The sequence below is a fragment of the Calidris pugnax genome, unplaced genomic scaffold, assembly GCF_001431845.1.
Source record: "Calidris pugnax isolate Ruff unplaced genomic scaffold, ASM143184v1 scaffold8, whole genome shotgun sequence".
Taxonomy (NCBI): Eukaryota; Metazoa; Chordata; class Aves; order Charadriiformes; family Scolopacidae; genus Calidris; species Calidris pugnax.
This window is the reverse complement of record NW_015090830.1, coordinates 181569-199591: the sequence shown is the minus strand read 5'-3', so window position 1 is coordinate 199591 and position 18023 is coordinate 181569. Positions and strand designations below refer to the sequence as shown.

General features: G+C 40.3%; 1 protein-coding gene across 7 annotated transcripts in view; it reads left to right on the top strand.

Moving 5' to 3' along the window:
• Positions 1-69: 69 nt before the first annotated feature.
• Positions 70-18023, top strand: part of IKZF1 (IKAROS family zinc finger 1) — a 67251-nt gene continuing 49297 nt past the window's right edge. For 5 of the 7 annotated variants that reach the window (XM_014941099.1, XM_014941098.1, XM_014941097.1 and 2 more), the window contains exons 1-2: positions 70-144; positions 12506-12559. In XM_014941099.1, coding sequence (XP_014796585.1) covers positions 12520-12559 — 40 coding nt within the window. In that variant the 5' untranslated portion in view covers positions 70-144; positions 12506-12519. Of the gene's footprint in view, positions 145-579; positions 856-7081; positions 7133-12505; positions 12560-18023 lie in introns of those variants that run through there. The other 2 variants (XM_014941094.1, XM_014941095.1) reach the window with 2 other exon arrangements.

The following is an 18023-nucleotide window of genomic DNA, read 5'->3' as shown; positions in this document are numbered from 1 at the left end:
ACCTGCCCCAGCCCCCGGGGGCGGGCGGGGGGTCAGCCCCGAGCGGCTGCGGTGAGGGGGTGCGGAGGGGCTTTGCGGAGCCGGCGCTACCGGGGAGAAGTTGCCGGGAGCGTAAAGTGGGAGACTGCGGAGCCCGACAAGCAGGTCATCCCGTCCCATCCCGTCCCCTCCCTTTCATCCCCTCCTCCCCGTCCCACCCGCTTTTTTGTTTGTTTGGTTTTTTTTAATTTAAAAACATTGCGCCGCAGTTGGGGTGTAATCCTGGCGTTTTGGAGCGTTCCTTAAAATTTGAGTATCCATAAGGAGCTGGCCGAGAAGGGGTGTTCATTGATTCAAGCGGGAGGGAAGCGGCGGGGCGGTGGAAGCGTCGCCCCCCCCGCAGGGTCGGGTGCGGACCGGTCTGTTTTCGCCTCCTCGGGTGGGCTACGGCACTTCTCATTCAGAGCCCGAGTTCAGACTGCTTGCGCCCGGAATTTGCAGAGGGGAGGCAAGTGTGAAGGTTGTAGGAGCCATTAGGAACTTGTGAAATTAGCAGCCCCTGTGCGCTTGAGGGGAACGCCGCTAGAGAAGTTGCTGACTTCCGAATAGCGGTACCACCACAAGTTTTTTCTCCTTGCGATACAGCCGGTCTCAGCCGGAGGTTTTCTTCCACCCTGCTCCGCAGAGTTAGTTACCCTCTCTGTGAAGGGACGGTTCCACTCTGTAGTCGTTGTTAAAGAAGATGCATGTAGTTAGAAATTGTGTATGTGAAGAAACGGCTTCCCGCTGCAGCAGTCGATTCTAAGGAAACTTTTAATTTTGTGCTTCAAGAAACCTGATTACTTCTTGGATTACTTTTCTACCTTGGTCTAGAAGGTATGGTAACGCTGCCAGATGTTGTGCAAAGCATTCTGCTTCCAAAATTGTTTAAAGTTAATAATATTGTGTCGGAAAAAAAAAATCTAGCTTATGATTGCAAATTATCTCCAAAAAGTGATGTTTTATGGAATGCAAGAATTTTTAGACTGGTATGACCACTGGCTTAAACTATGTAAATCATTGTAGAGAAACATAATGTTGTTTCTTTTTTCTTTTTCTTCTCTTTCTTTTTTTTTTTCCCTTGCACTAAGTCTGCTTATACATACAAGTGGAAGTAAGTGTTTTCAGAGGACTTTGTGTGAGGATCAGAAGTTAGAATGCGAGCTTCATGATGAGGTATTTTTCTTTTCAATAGCTAGATGATACCAAGGTTACATCCGTATGCGTTTACTATCCAGCCGTCAAAATAAAAAAAACCATCAAATGAAATAAACTAGGTATCTAGTCCAGATTCTATTTCATGCATTCACTTTAACAACCCGTTTGGTAGACTTTAGTAATCTAGTTTTAAAATTGGAAGCTGTAATGCATTGTAAGGACCAAATCCTTTAAAAGATGCACTCTGTTAGCTTCAGTGGCTGTTCACATCAGTTGTAACTCATATGCATGCTGGAGTACCATGTAGTATGACTCTATTGAACATTATAAATGATCATTGAAATGTAAAGAGAAAGCATAGTAATATATTGTATTTAGGAATAAGTACTAAAATTCCTTCCAAATACTTGGAAAGACTTCATCTGAAATCAACTAAGCAGTGGCTTGCAGCACTGCTCTCTCACCTTGCTAGTGAATCACATAGTTTAAGATGTTCAGAGTCTTAGTGAAATGGAAAAATTAAGGGTGGGATGGCTTTCTTATATGAAAATGTAGTTGCTTCTGAATTTGCCAAACCAAATTTTTGCCCTTAGATAACTTTTTTTATTCTTCTTTCTCTTCTCTAATGAGGGAAATTGTAAGATAAAAAAAATGGGAATGGATTTGTTCATGTTACCATTTAAACACAGAGTATTCCTCTTCGTGGATTAACACAACAGTAGCATGCAGTACTTCATACTATGTCCCTTTTCCAAAAGGTGTCATTGCTCGCATGAAGAAGCTTCTTTCTAATATTGACATGCTCTGCTTTGATTTTAACTCGTAAGTGTTTATTTTAAAAGAATAAAAAATACAGGATATACTGTTAAGACTGCCATATATTTCCTGTCCCCCTCCCCACCCCCAAAGATACCTCAATCTGTAGGAAAGCTCTACAAAATTTAGTTTGATGGATATATGCTTTATTAAATCCTCTGAAACTGCTGCATGTGGACATGAGAAACTAAGTGTAGACCAAGTGCAAGACCAAAAACTCTTAAAATGATAGCTGTGCTTATGATAGCTGTCCTTAGCAGAACTGCATGGAGGAAGTGTCCAAAATACTGCAGAGCCCTGCACTTTCCTTAGTTCATGTTACTGTTATCCCAGACTCGTTTCCAAACGTGTAAAGATTTTCACACAAATATTAATATTGGTGACTATGCATGTGCTCATTTTCTTTCTTTCTTTTTTTTTTTTTTCAGTAAAGTAGCCTAAACTTGGTACTTGAGTACAGTAAGTCTAAAAAAAAATATTAAAAAAAAAAGTCATATCCACAACAATAAAGTATATTTAAGACAAAAAGCCAGGGAGAAGGAAGTCCAATGCTGGACATCCTCAGGAGCCAAGATTTCAGACCTAATGCCCTAATACCTGCAAGAGTCTTCTACCTCCTGGGTACAGCTTCAAGGGGAAGTAACAGGAAGGCAGAAGCATAATGTGGAATTGCACTGACTGTCCTAATTCAGCCAGGAAGGACTGATGGATCCAAATAATTAAACAGAGGTCACTAATCTCTCTGGCCCGATGTTGTGATGGGCAGACAGGGCAGAGGACTCCTCTCTTTGTCCTTCGTGCTCCCAGTAACTGGAGAAGCTTTGATGCTGACCTTGTGTGCACCGTTTATCCCAGCTGAGTATTTCTCAGGGTGGCTACCTAACTCCAAGTGAGCAAAGTGAGTTGATTGTATTTTTAGTAGGTCCCATACTCAGAAGTTGCTGTAGAGAGAAAAGCTTGTCATATACCTGTGACTTTCCACCTTGGCTCCCAGCTGCCAGTGCTCACTCCACGGATGGTCGGGTTGCATGTTCTGTTACATAAGCACGAATGACACCTTTGTCATTCGTGTTACATGCAGTGTGCAATAGAAAAAAAAGCAATAGTCTCCATCTTGGCGTTACTGTAGCAGCTTTCCTTTCCCTTGTGGACCTTAATACCAAAAACCTGGTTTGCTTGCCACTTCTACTGCATAGCGATGCAGAAATGTAAGTGGAGAATCAATCCACGGAGTTTTACAATAACACAAAACTTGTTTCTCATCATTAAAATTGGATAACTCCTAAATGAAGCCAAAACCATTTCCAGACATATTTTATTTGAGCTTCTTACAGATCTTACAGAATCTTACAATCTTGCAGAAAACAAGGAAATGGGTCCAGTCTGTATTTCAGCAACAGAAAACAAGGGCATAATGAATTGTATGCTGTTCTGGCAGATCATTTTTGGCAGTTTTCTTAAAAAGTCCAGAGGATATCAAAAGTCATGGATCACAGCCTAATTGTGTGGCTCTTGGTCAGGAAAAACTTCCACTGAAGACTTGTGGGATTTTTTTCCTCCTGTTTTATGCACAAGAAGAGCTGGGTCCATAGTGAATTTTATTGTTTTTCAGTCAAGATTCACATATGTACTTGATTACATTTTGACCAGTCGTTACTTTCTACTGTTATTAAAAGTAATAGAATTAGACTAAGGAAAACATAGTAGAGTAGTAAAATGTAGTGTAGCAATAATGGGATCTTCGTAAAAAGTTGTCATCCTTATGAGTGTGGTAAGGCGGGATATGCTGCCTGCACTGTAGTGGGCTCCCCCCGGAATTCCCCTCCCAAGTGACAAACCCCACTTTTCTAGGAAGTATAAAATCACACAGAAAGAAAGTGTTGGGAACGATTTTTTCTTCTCAGAATCCTTCCTCCCCCCAAAAGAAAGAGGAGGGGAGGCGGCTGCGCTGCTGGACAAACGCGTTTGGGTTAAATGCAGTTGCTGGATACCTTCAGAAGGATACCGGGAATACATTATGTCAGTTGATAAGTGGAAGGTAAGGACGCTCATCAGTTATTCTGGTAGAATGATTCTTTGGGACATGTTTCTAAATGCTTGCAACTCAATGCAAGAGTCAAAAGAGGAAAAAATTTTTCTGTAATCCAAAGATTACTTTTTTCCCCTGCTGGAGGCGAACAGCATGTAGAGATGAGCGTGAACTCCATCTGAAGCAAGATAGGCAGTCAGTCTTGCCAGCTTTATGGCAACTTTTAAACAGGAGGCTACTTTAAATACCTTCCACTCATCCAAAGTAGCTGCAGGAGTTTTATCTCCCTAGTGACTATCCAGCAAAGCAGACCTACTTAGCTGGGAAACTCCCTGCTTCCAAGGTCAACTGTGGCTTGTTGTCTGTACATTTGTAATCTGTACATAAACATAACTACAACTTGGAGTCAACAAGAGTTTTGTTTGATTCCTAAATTTAAACAGTTAGCCTCTGAGGGTACCTTTATTAAAAAGCCCATGAATCTCTGCCTTACCTTTCTCCTTTAAGACACACCTTCCTTCATGCTTTAAACTTGTGAACAAGAAGAGATTGCAGATTTTTTTTGTACTCAGCAGGTCACTACCAACAGTGTGGTGACTGCAAAGGTAGGTCCTAGTCCTTAAAAAGATACAATTGTTCTTAGCTTTATTTGTACCGTTGCAAATTCATGGGGATAGGACAGTGCACGTTTGGGACCTGCATGGCATGCTTATGCTTCTTGTATAAATGCCTCCAAAAAACATTCAGACTGCAGTTTTTGAAGAGTAGTCACACTGAAATTTTCATATTTTTTTAAGCAATGGGAACTGTCCACTTCTTTAGCTTATTTTGAAGTGTATTTCTTGTGAAAGATGTACATTTCTTCTTCTGATCCCAGTTGCTCTAGCTTTCTCAGTAAAAGAGAAACTTGCTCTGTAAGATAGATCTGATTCCCTGCTGCATTGCTTCATTTTTCCGCTTGTGTCAACTCAGTGCGAACAGTGGAGCAATTGCAATATAAAGCTGGAATTGGTCGTAGTGGATTGGGTCCAAGATATTTGCAAAAGCAGAGTGAGTTAACTGAAACATGTAGCGTGGAGAAACTTGCTAATTCATTTCAATTATAGTAATTTTAGGAGTTATTTTTAGGTTTATTTAGGGAAAGAAAAAAATCACACAGATCTCTAATATGCTTATTCAGGCTGATAATGTCCTTTAATAATCCATAACAGCTTGAACAGTTTGAAGGGAAATTAGGAAGCAATTCTGTGATCATGAAGCAGAGTTGAAACCTCCTGTAATTGGGACAAATCGACTACTGATATATTCTTGGGGGTACTTGGCAGTAACAATTCTAGACATAAAGGGATCCTTTTATGTTTTCTCTATTGCATATTTACATATGCTGTGCTAAGGACATCCTGTGCTTTTTTAATCATATATATGTGTATATTACGGATACAAAAGGTACAGTTTTGCATGTGCTACTTGCCGTCTTTTGAGTGAGAGCCCTGGAAGAATATCCAGGAGCTCAATCTGGCCACTTGAGAATGTGCTATGTTCTTAGATTGAGTGCCTTAATTTACACACCTCACCTTTTTTTAGTCAGTTTATTTATATGATGGAAATGTGTGCATTTTCTTTGTCATGGCAAATTTATTCCACTTTTATGCTTGATTTTTAGTGAATAAAGGTGACAGAGTTTAATGAGTTAATAAAATGTGGCCTTAATTAGGAAAATTACCTTCATATTTTTCTCATATTGTGGAAACAATTCATAATGACTCTGATTGCAATTCAAAAACTTGAAGGAAGGACCTTTTTCATATTTGTAATAATACCAAGTTCAGTAATTTCCACACAAAGTCAATAAAAGAACTGATTTTTTTATTATCTCCTTTAATGATTGTTACATGAATATAGCTCAAACACAGTAGAATGCTAAGAAGAATGCATACAGAAAACACATTCCTGCATACAAGATGCACTTTTTATCATTTGTCAGTACTTTGACAAAGAATTCCCAAAGAACTGAGAATTATGTAGGATCTTTCAGACAACTTTTTTTTACACCCTCACAATTGTTCACTAACACGGAAATTAATTTTACATGTGCCAGACATATAAATGTTTCATATTGCACTGTTAGCAGAGTTCTTTTCTTAATCTTGTGTGTTGAATTACAGTGCTTCCTTCATTTTGCAGACAGGAGCTCTCCATTGAAATTTGACTGTATGCTCATAATTGTATTGTCAATTTGTGTAGTTAACCAGAATTTACACTAGGCAGGAATAGAGAAATGACTGAATAAACTAAACATCTTCCTAGACTTTGTAGAAAATGCTGAATATGGAATTAGTGTAGAGGGAGAGAAATTGATCCACTTAGTTTTAACCTTTTTTTCTGTTTTAACGCAGTCCTTTAACAGACCCAGAGTTTTTTTTTAAACAGAAATGCAAGGACACTGAAGTGCTTATTATGACTCTCAGTTTTTAGTTTTCAGAAAGGACCACCTTTCATCTTTGTAGTTATTATTTACATTGAGCTGTGTGATGAGGCGGAAATTAAAAATAGAATTAAAACGGTTCTAAAGTAGAGTCATTCACAGAGATTGTGAAGTCTAGCATATTAAATTACAATAATAAAGCTAATTATCAGCTGCTTGCTGAGATATTGGATGCTTTTAATTAAAACTAGTTTGTAGGATTCTAGCAATTTTCTTCAAGTATTTCCACTGGTTGTGCAATCCATACTACCTTTTACACATATTTAACAGCCTTCCTGTTGTGTATGCAGTCATATGTAGCACATTCACATGTGAAGTTAAAAGTCTATGAAAAAAAAAAGGAAATTAAATGTTTGTTTTAACGGAAACTAAATATTAAATACTTTTACAGAAGTGTCTTTATTCATCTACTCTCTTGGTTATTGGTTCAAACTCATCGACTTCAGTGGATGCAAGAGGCTTGGTTCTGCTAGGTTGAGACCCTCTGGTGCAATTAGAAATGCAGCTGTGCTACCATTCTGCAGGCAGATGTAACTCCCAACTTACAAACAAAAAAGACTGATGACACAGACATGATGATACATATCACTCCTAACCTGTTGCCAGTGTGCAAATACTCCTGTCAGGTATGGATGTTCAACTGTACTGTGTTTTTCAGGTTGCAGCCTGGTTTTACTTTATTAATTTATTTATTAAGCTTCTCTTCATATGTCGTGGGTGGTTGAATCTAGGACCCGTTTTAGGAGCTTTGCTTCAGTTTAGGTTGTAAAGTGGGTTGGGGTTTTATGTTTTTGGTTGTTGGTTTGGATTTTAACTTTGCCGAAGCTGCAGCCTTTATGATGAGGAGCCAATGAGACATGTCAAAGACCACAAAGACGAGTGGTGCTCACACATGAGCACTCCATTAGGGCCAGCTGCTCCAATGACCTGTGTGAGCGGTTCCTTTTCCTGCCGTGGGGCTGATTGCACAAGCGAGGGTTGCGAAATCGCCCTTTCCCCACCGTGGCTGTGGAAGCAAGGCTGGGGTTTGCCTCTTCGCTTGTTTGTTCTATCACAGTTAACCCAGAGCTGCCACTGCTGAGGAACGCACCTTCCTCTCTCTTTTTGTATTTGTGAAAACACCTGCAGAACACCAGGTCCCTTTTAGAAGACTTCTTCTCCCTCCCTCCAGACTTCCTGAGCGTTCATATTTTCCATTCTGAGGCTTCATGTAAAAGTGTACTTGTCCCGGCGGGGAGCACTCAAGACAGAAGTGTTCCTTCAGGAACCTTTCTGTCTGCTCAGCAAGGCTACACCTACAAATAGTCAGGAAACATGGATGTGGTGTATTTCAGCACCAGAAGTTGAGCTATCCGTAAATGGAAAGCCAGCTCTGGGTTTAAGTGTGTTGCTTTAAGTCCAAAGTTTCTCCACCAATGTCAAAATTTGTGATTTCATTTCCACAGTGCAAGTGAGGTCCCACTGTGTTGAGTGTGAAGTATGTGTTGTCCCAGAGAAGTCAGTAGCTAGGGAACAAAGAAGAAAACAAAATAGCTAGTCTTCCACATTGGATTAGGTCATTCCATTGAATTGTATCAATGGCCCAATCTTTTGGGCCAATCACCAATCCTAAGAGAGCAGGGTTTGTAGAAGGACTGACATGCTTACACCTTTGTTTGAAATGATGAAACACTGTATAAATGCTAAGCATTCATTTTCTTGACAAGGAGGTTTGCTTTTGAATTTGCATTGTAAAACAGCAGATGAAATAATAAACCAAGACTTGAAAATAGTTAATTTGCTGTATTCTGAAAGATTAGAAAATCTTGACCTTGCAATGACTTCTTCCTATTTATATCTGGAATTCTAAAAGGTCCCAAATCCACTTCTGGATGCAATTGACACCAGGTATAAATGGAGCAGAACCTCAGTGATTCATGGGGTGTATGTTGAAATATTCTTGAGATGTAGCACAAGTATTGTAGACAGAGTTGCAAGCAGGGAAATTGGTCACATGTAAATTTTGGGGGGGCTCAGGATGGTAGCCTGGACAAATGCTGCCTAATTTAACTCCAAAATTTTTTGTTAGCTTGGTCAGTTAGGTGCTTTCTTACTTCAAAAAAAATCAGCATGGCCTTTCAGGTTTTTTGTGTGTTGCTTATTAATTAGTTTAAGATTGCAAAATTTTATTCCTTTTCCAAAGCATTAAGGTTGCTTCATATGTGAATCTGGTATTTGGAGTCTGAACAGGAAAATGTACAGGTTCTGTATCTGAAAAGACATGAAGAAACAGTTTTATCTATTTTGAAGGGAACTTTGTAGCTCTTTCAATAAGGGGCCAAACTTTGAAGCTATTTGGATTCCTAAATAGAAGAAATAGCTATTATCATCTAGGTGCTGGTCCCTTTCCTGCTATAAATGAGAGCTACACATGTTCAGCACTTGAGAATAAGATTGCTTCGGTCAGCTGCCCATCCACTTTTTGATTTCTAACTTCAGGCTCCTAAATTAGCACTTCTTATGGTAGTGATAAATTTGATTATGTAGATACGGCTTACGATGAAAAATTGCAAAACAATTCTTTTTCATGCCAAAACAGGCAGTTATTTAGGGTTTCATGTCATAAACATTTCTAAAACAGTGTTCTTTTAGATAAATTTTTTAAAGATCTATTAATTTACTAGTTGATATCAAGATTTGCACTTTGGTGCAAATCCTTATAGTACTTAGTGCTCTCTTGCTTTCTGGGAAGTCAGCAGCAATGTTTCTGCTGCTTCTGTAGTGGAGGAGGAAAGAGAAGAAAAAAAAAGGCATAGTTTCCTATTCATATATTTACCATAGCAAAGGCAAAGAGGTAAATTTTACTCTTAGCATTTAAAATTAAGCCCAAAACACATTATGCCCAAGTCCAGTGGGAAAAAACCTTTTAACATTCACAAAACCAAAACCAGTGCACTGCTGTCATTGCAGAATTAGGGTGGGTGAGGGTCCTGTCCTGTATTCTTTCCTGATAAAGAGTCTAAGATGAAGTTAGCTGGGATTTCATTACTATTTACCAGATACCACAGGATACTATAGTGTTAGAATACAATTTTCCCCTGGGAGGGATTCATAATACCCTTTAGGATTTTTTTTTGCTTTTATCAATTTGCTTAGTGCTTGTGGATCCTCATCTACATTTAGGAACTATGTGAATTGTTTTAAGTAATCCTTAGGGGAAAAATATCTTTCCCTCATCACATTTCCAACAGCTCTATTTTTTCACCATGTTTCATCCCCAGGAAATAGATTAGATTTGCCGAATGTCCTAAAATCACCTAATTCAAGGATAAACCTTGGAGTCATCTCTTTGAGAACTGAGGGCATCTCTTTCAGGACAGGCATTCATCCACCCCCACAGAAAGCAAACCTTAGGAGTACTCCACTGAAAAAGAAATATTAAACGAATGGTACTCCAGTTTACTTCCATTAAAAAAAAAAACAAAAACAAAAACAAAAAACCAACAACAAAACAACAACAACAACAACAACAAAACAATCTGTACTCTAGTTTACCTCTCCATTTCAGAATTGGGAAGTGTTTTCAAACCAAATTCTGCCTGATGGCAGCAAGAGGCAGGAAGGAGTACAGCTGAGAAGTGTGCTGCTGAAGTTGCAGAAAGGCTGAACGTAAGGCTTGTCATGCCAAAGGCAGGTAAATTCAGGAATACGAAAATACAATAAATTTTCTCCTTTGGCACCTCCTGCCCCTGTCACCCCCAGCCATGCTCAAGCCCTAGCAATAGGGATAAGGCAGGTACAGTTGGAATAAGGTGCCCTTCGTGAGTGTGCTCTCTTCTGCTGGGGATTTTCTTGGGATGTTTTCTTTGGGTGCTTGAGGATCACTGAACTCTCTGGAAAAATGTGTAGTAATCAACTGGTTAATAGTAGCCAGGTGACACTCAAAGGCAGTAATAGATGAACAGGCATTTATTTTTTTCTTCCTTTGTGTTCAGTCATGCTTGCAGGAGAAATAAGGGACTATACCAAGCACTTGTACCATACCACCTGCCATAAATACACCACGTTTCCAGTAACTGAGCAGTCTCCCATTATAGGGTTTTCCCTCCTGCAAGAGAAGCTGCATTTCCCACTGACTACTACATTAAAAATGGACCTATTGAAAGCGCTTCAGTCCCATAGGAACTGATGCAAATTGTTGCGTGGTAGGTGGCTTTTTGTGTTTTGCATGGCTTTAGTAATTTCTGAGAATTATATATAGACCTTAAACAAATTGCTTGTCTGGAATTAAGTTTAAGAGGAGAATTATTGGATGTTAAGCAGTGCTATGGCATGTGCGCGACAGGCAGAATGCTCTGCGAGAATAGCGAATTTTTTTGCGAACTGCATAGACCAAAATTCTGTTTCCCAACGTATCTGTCTGCAGTCCTGCAGTCTACGTGCTCTCTTTCTGCAAGTCTAGCATGAACCTGGTGAGGGAAGCCAGCTTTTGTAAGGGGGGGTAGGCGTATATTGGATCTCAGATGTACTGATGACATACAGAAGCAAGCGAGGAGACCAGAAAACTTATTAAATGAATAAATATGACCACAGCTATTATTCTGTCCCACTGCAGCTTGTTGGGTAGCTGGTTGAATATTTTTTTGGGGGGAAAAAATAAATTATGGAAGTTGGGCTAGAAAGTTAGGATAAGGTTTGAAGTCTTTCTGTAGGACCTCAAGCCACATCCTCCTCTGCTTCCAACTCTCAAGAAAATGCATCTTCTTTAATTCCAGGAAACAGGGTTGATGGGGCAGGTATCTCAGTTATAAGGAAGAGCAAAGAGCTACCTCCTCTGCTTGGTAGGATGTGAAGCTAACCACACCAGCTAAAGACGTGACCTAGCGTAACATGGCTGAACAAAGAGCTTGTGGGTTTTTTGTCCCCTCCCCACCTGAGGCCACCTCAGCTGGCCACGCCATACTTCAAGGTCGGGACCGAGTTGTGCTGGGACTACCTGCTCTGGCAGAACATCTATTATCCAAGGGGCCACCAGCTGTCCACAGCCTGCACTCGAGCCCTGGGACCTGCGGGGTCCCCTTCTGACTTAAAACCTGAATTCTGTTTCTACCCCACTAACCCTCCACACGCTTCTCCCTGGTGCTTGTGGTCACTGGTCGCTGGCTCCTCGGAAGATGGTGTGTCGCAAGCGGAGGGCAGGAGCTTCCCGGTATCGCTCGCCACGCCGTAGAGCCAGCCATCTGTCAGCAAAACAGGAAGGCACGGGTTCCCTTTCCCTCCTGGGCCTGTTTCGCTATTTTCGGGAGCTGTACTTCTCCCCTGCGCCGGGCTGGTGCGGTCTGAAGGAAGGGCTCCCGGGCGAGCGAGGGGCCAAAGCCTGAAGCTGCTGCTCTGCCCATCTGCTGCGGCTGGAGGTGTATTCATTATTAATGGAGGTAGTGGCGGTTGCTGCTCAGATATGCAGCCCTGCCTGGGTAAATGAGACATTCTTCAGCAAATTGCTTCGTTTTTTGATTGCTGATTGTACGCGTGTCACCAAGCTGACTCAAGGTTCATCGATGCATGCTCAGTAAATTAGAAAGAACATAACTATGGATCAACCAAGAGAATGAATTCTGTGCCTACAATGACCCAGGGCCATTTAATTTTCTGCTTAATTTTGTTGCAGTCAGTTTGCATTTTGGGTTATTATGCAGTAGGAAATTAACAATAAATAACAAATTTGGTCCTCCTGTGCTTGTAATGATATTTTTATAAATCTTTGTAATGCTGTTTTTAAAAGGATCAAGGTCTGTGCCAGTCTGATACTCCAGCAAGTATGCAGCGAGGAAATAAAGAGAAAAATACATTATTCTTCCCAGATAATCTTATAGTTAAATAGCAAAGGGTTTTTTTTTTCTTTCCCCTCCTTTCTCCTTCTCTGTGTGTGTGGGGTTGGGTGTGTTTTTTTTTTTTTCTTTTTCTGTGTGTGTATGGGTGTGTTATTTTATATTAACTGAAGGCTCTTCCTCTCTTCTCAGATAACTTGAGGAAAATGGAAACAGATGAGGCTCAAGATATGTCCCAGGTTTCAGGTGAGGTCCTTAACGACTACTTCTACAAAGAAAATCCTGAATTCCTGCCCATCTTTATAGCACAGTACAATGTTTTTTTTGTTGTCAATAAAATTGCTTTGGGTCTTTTTTAAAACCAGAGTGGGAATTGAGATATAATTAATGATATCACTTGATATCAAGCCCAACAGTACATGGATTTTTTTAAAAGGAACTAGGTAAATAAAAAAGTCAAGGGAATATAGAAGCATAGATGTAATTTTGCATTAAACCTGTATCCCTGAAGCACGGTCAGGTGCACATTTACACTCTTTCTTTTGGGAGCAAAATTCTGATTGTTACAAAATAAATACAGAACAAACAAAGTTCACCAGGTGGGATGGGGCAAATACTAATTAAAAGCAAACAGACTGTATTTACCACATAAGGTTATTTGACTTTTTCCAGAGCATTCTGGTTTACTTTTAAACATTTTAAGAAAGAAAAAAGAAAAAAAAAAAAAAGACTGATTGACACAAGGCTTTATGCCTGTAACTGGTTTTATCCAAAATGATTACATTTTGAAAAATTTTTAAAAAGCAGAGAAGTTATATTTCTAAAATTTGCCCCGTAGTCTCATGGATAGGATTTTGCAGTCTTACCCCATGTTATCCCATATTGACGTTCTTATTGGGGGGGGGAGGTTATTCTTAACTTCCTTGGAAACTGGTTCCATAAAAAATGGTCTTAGCAAGATAGTACGTATTCGTACCACTGCACCTCTGCAGCTGAAAAAGGACAAGTTAGTCTCTTTCCCAGTTTCCCTAATACGTTGGCAGCTGCAACGGTTAATGGCTTTCAGTTTTCACTTTTAGTGTTCAGCCTGGTGCAGGACAGCCCCACCACCAAGTCTGCTCCTGGCAGGTACCTGGCTGCGGGCCTCTTTCTTAAGAGGCAGCTCTCAGGCACTGCCCTCTCAGGACCCAGAGGCCACCTGTAGATCATGATGGTATGGGTACAGTGTGGGTGGCTTGGTCACTGGGTTTTCCTGAAATATATGAACACTATTTTCTTTCTCTTTTATTTTTTTCCTCCCTCTTTTCTAAAACTGTTGAGGAGTTTTCTCAAAAATAGGACCCCAGAACTTCTAGTGTCATCTGAAAATGGAAAATCAAAGACATTTTCCATTTGAAAGAACAGCAATAGAATAATCCTTCACACCAACAGAAGATTTTCAGTTATGTCTAGTACAGGGAAGTCATTTCTTGTCAGCCCTGTGGAGGCGTGTTACCCTCCTCAGGTAACAATTTTAAAAATTGTAACCGGATATACTTACACATCAGTATTTTGTTGCATGCTGAAACAATTTGTAAATGAAATAAAACCTGCTCTATACATGCTGTGCCTGGAGCATGTGTGGCCCTAGCAGAAAAAGCAGCGGGGTTCTAATCCTTTGTGCAGACAAAGCACCGTGGATCTGCTCCGAGTGGTGAGAGGTGCTGTGATTTGAGCCCCGCTCCTCTGCCTGCTGAGAAGCCCTTCCCTGCTTGCTTGAGCTCCTGGGAGCAGGAGCACTGACCTCCCCTTCCTCTGCAGCAGCACAGGGTCCCCTGGATACCCACACCTAACCTTTGTGGTATTTTTACAGCAGCGTTAATCTGATCTCCACACCTGTTACCTCTTACCAGGGTATCGCTTTTTTTCCTTTAGGCACGGGGAGAGCAGTGTGGGAGATGCTGCCTTGAGTCAAGGAGTGGATTAGAAAGTAACACACTGCCTTCCTTGTGGTCTGCTTCTCCCTTTGAGAGGGAAGATTTGCAAGAAACTTTGCCATTTTGAATATAAATATATACATAATATATGTATATCTATGTATATAATTTGTAGCTCTCAAAGTTTTCCAGGATTTGAACCACTGTAGCATTTTTCTGTGCCCTTTAGCTTTTCTAGCAAATCATGCTGATGAGAATAGTAACCTTCTGTATTTAGAGAGTGTTCTCTTAGAAAAAAAAACAAAAAAAACAAAGTAAGAGGAATTTTAGCTCTGACAAGTGGTAGACCTACATAAACAGATTGCAGGAAAAAAATATCTGCTTTGAACTCTTGCTGCTGTTCCTGTCACTGAGCATCTGGAACTTTCTGGAGTGGAGCCTGTGAGTTGTATTGGGTTGCTAGCTGGATTTGTGAACAACTGGCCAAAGAAAGAACTCACTAATTTACTTTCATTTATGACCTGAGTTGTGTGTGAACTCAGCCTTCTGGAAACAGGAGTTTGTCAGATTAGGTTCCATAGATATTGGCTTTTCATAAACTCTTACTAGACCTCAAAAGTAGAGGATCTGAAAGCACAGGGATGCTACCTACTTCTTTCTCATAGGCTTGCAAATCCAGAAAGGAGCTTTCCCCCTCTTCTCCTCCTTCTGGAGTTCTGCGTGGTTCTAGGATGCTTCCCTGCATTGTAAAGGAGCTCTATCATACATTGGGAACCAGTTAAGACAATTGCACAGTTTCAGGAGTGTGAGATTGTCTTGTCAGCTGAAAACCACTTTTATTTATTTCTCCTGCTCTGTGATTAATGCTCGTCAGGTGTAGCTTACTCTCTGAGCCTGTGGAATTAGGTGGCTTGGTTCACTAGCACACTTGGTTGTGTTTTTAAAAAAAAAAATTAAAAAATAAAATTAGTTGGGGGGGAGAAGGAATGTTCTTTGGAGTTTTTTGTTCTGTTTTCTAACCCAGAATAAAATAGGTCTCTAGAAACAGTCTTCTCGGCTCAAAAGCAGTGTTTTGCAGCCATGTGCTTTACACAGCTGTGGCTGACTCAGGTGTGGCAGGAGCAAGCCAGGCCAAGAGACTGGTGTGTGTGTGAGCCAAATCCTGCGTGTGCACAGGCATTCCTGCTTCTGGGAATCCAGGCATGGCTGGCTCCTGGAGGAACTGAAATACCGTGTGACTAGCGCAGAGTTCACACTTTTTATTTTCCTCCTGAAAGTGATATTTCATGAGGCAAGCAGTTGCAGTTCTGAAATGAGGAGAGAGCTGACATACATTTAACCAAACGGTATCCGGCACCTATACAAGAGACTCAGAAAACACAGATAATATCTCACTTAACAAGCAGTATTTTTCCTGCCTTTTTGTCTTTCTTTCTTTTTTTTTTTTTTTCCTCTCAGTTCTATGGCCTAACAGTTCGGGAAGGTGAAAAAACAGCACAAATGTTTCCACATCTAACATAAAAAGATCCCCCTAGCACCAACTAGGCTGTGCTGCGCTCTGCAAAAGCAGGAGGAAGAGTTTTGTGTTTGATGTTCTTGTTAGGTCCTAGGAAGGTGGAAATTAGTGTATCCTGGGCTGGTATCTCCCACCTGAGAGCCTGGCTCCTGTCCCAGAGTGACTCTTCTCATCGCTGGAGGTTTGAGATTCCACTAGTGAAAAGGGGACATGAATTAGGCTGTGACTCTCATCCACAAAAATGTGCATGTTGCTTTTCTTCCATAACTTCTCCAGCTATTCTAGGGTTTCCATAAAAAAAGTCCTCAGGTATTAAATGCACCCAACATTAGTTTATTAAAGGATAGAGAATGAGATTTCAGTAAGAAATCCTGGCCTGGCTTTCTTTTTAGTGGTCCTAGCTCCATCAGTGCTACACTGGCACGTTCTGAATTGCTCTCAGAACTGAATGGAGGTGTTAAAGAAACACCAGGCTTACAGACTTTGGTAGGAATAAAGGATGCATAAAACCTTACTGGACTGGGCACTTTTTTCCCTTCCTCTCTTTCCTTCTGTCTTTAACTATATTGCTAGGGCAGAGATACAAAATTCACGTAGAGAAAAGCTGAGGGTCTCACCGGGCACTGTTGATAGGTTGGACACTTCTCTGACAGTTTTCTTACAGAAATGGCAGTGTTTGGAAATTTGAGACCATCTTTTGGAGCTTCAGGAAAATTGGAGGAATGTATGATACAGCCTGCAGTTGAAGTTATAGCCATTTATGACTTAACCAAGGGCACCATGAATTAGTGGCAGAGCCAGAAACAGAACTTCAACTTTACAACTCTCTTTGTCTTTTTCATTTGATGTGTCAGGTATCTCTTTATAAAAATTAGAATGTAAAAAAAACCATTCACAACCCCAGCGCCAAGATTAGATTGCATTGTTTATGCTTCACTTTTTATTTTTGTGCAAAATTCTAAAATGGGAATAGAATAAATCTATGCTACTTTGCTCTGTTATGTGACATTTTAGTAATTTACCCCAGTACTTGCCACTAGATGTTTCTTTAGCTCCATCCCTTCAACCAGTTATTGATCTGGACATGCCTGTTAGAAATTAAATGGGAAAGTGTTCCCTCCTTTCCTCCATCCCCTTCCCATTTCTAAATTCATTGGCAAAAGGATGTTAGTGAGATTGCATATTGTAAGATTACCAGACAGTAGTGAACCTATCATGGTGTAACAATTTAGATGTAGTTAAGGCATGAAATACAAATATCATGCTTTAGAATTCAAGACACAGAACTCAACAAATATATCTATTTTAAATCCACTATTTTTACCTTGCCTTTTTGCATGCAGGGATTTCTCGATTATTGTGTAACAGGAAGAAATCAAATGATACGAAATGAGTCATTAAAGCCAAGTTTTACTAAGCTTTCTTAACTGCAGTCCCTTGTAAACAGGGAAGCATACCAGATCTTCAGCTTCTGCCCCACCAAGTCCATGAGGCTAGTCTGATTCAGGCCACGTGAGCAAATGGCTATTAATTTAACAAGTAAAAGATTGATATCTGTTCACTGAACCAAACAGTTCACCATAAACTGTGAAAGTACTGGTCTACTAGCAGGTTTCTATTCCAAAAGACTGTTTTGACTTATCTTCAGAGCCTCCTACTTAGCCTGCTTATTGTAGGATGCTTAATTACACATTTGTTTGCTGTTATCTCATAGCTCTGATATTATGTGTTTACGTTAGCTTGTAGCCAAAAAAGCCTTCAGGTTTTTAGGGTGTTCTTCTGAATTTAGACTTAGTCAAAGCATCAACTTCCATTGTTGTAATTGGGAGCACAATTTGAACCTTGTAAGATGCAGGTGGCTTTTAGTTACTATTAATTTTTAAGAAATTTCCTTAACCTACATGTAGTGTCAAGAGAGCTGATTCTGACCAGCCTGCCTCTTGCTCCCTAGTCAAGCTTCTGGGGTTTTGTTTTTGTTAAGCTGGGGGGAGAAGTGTTAAAAAAGCTGAAATATTTCAGCTGTGTCTCCTCACTCATGCATCCTATCTGTTAGAGATACCTCAGCTTGGCAGGATGGGAACTTGCATTGAAAAATTGCTAGCAGTTTTTTAAGTTCCTCACATCCCATAAAAATAGTGCAGAAAACTACAGGAATAACTAAATAAGGAGCTAAACAGTGAATGGCAAAAACTGTTTTTATGAACTTCCTGCTTTTACCTTCCTCTGTTGTAAAATTCATAGTCCTTCTTTTCCATTTATGCAACCCACTTTCGCTCTT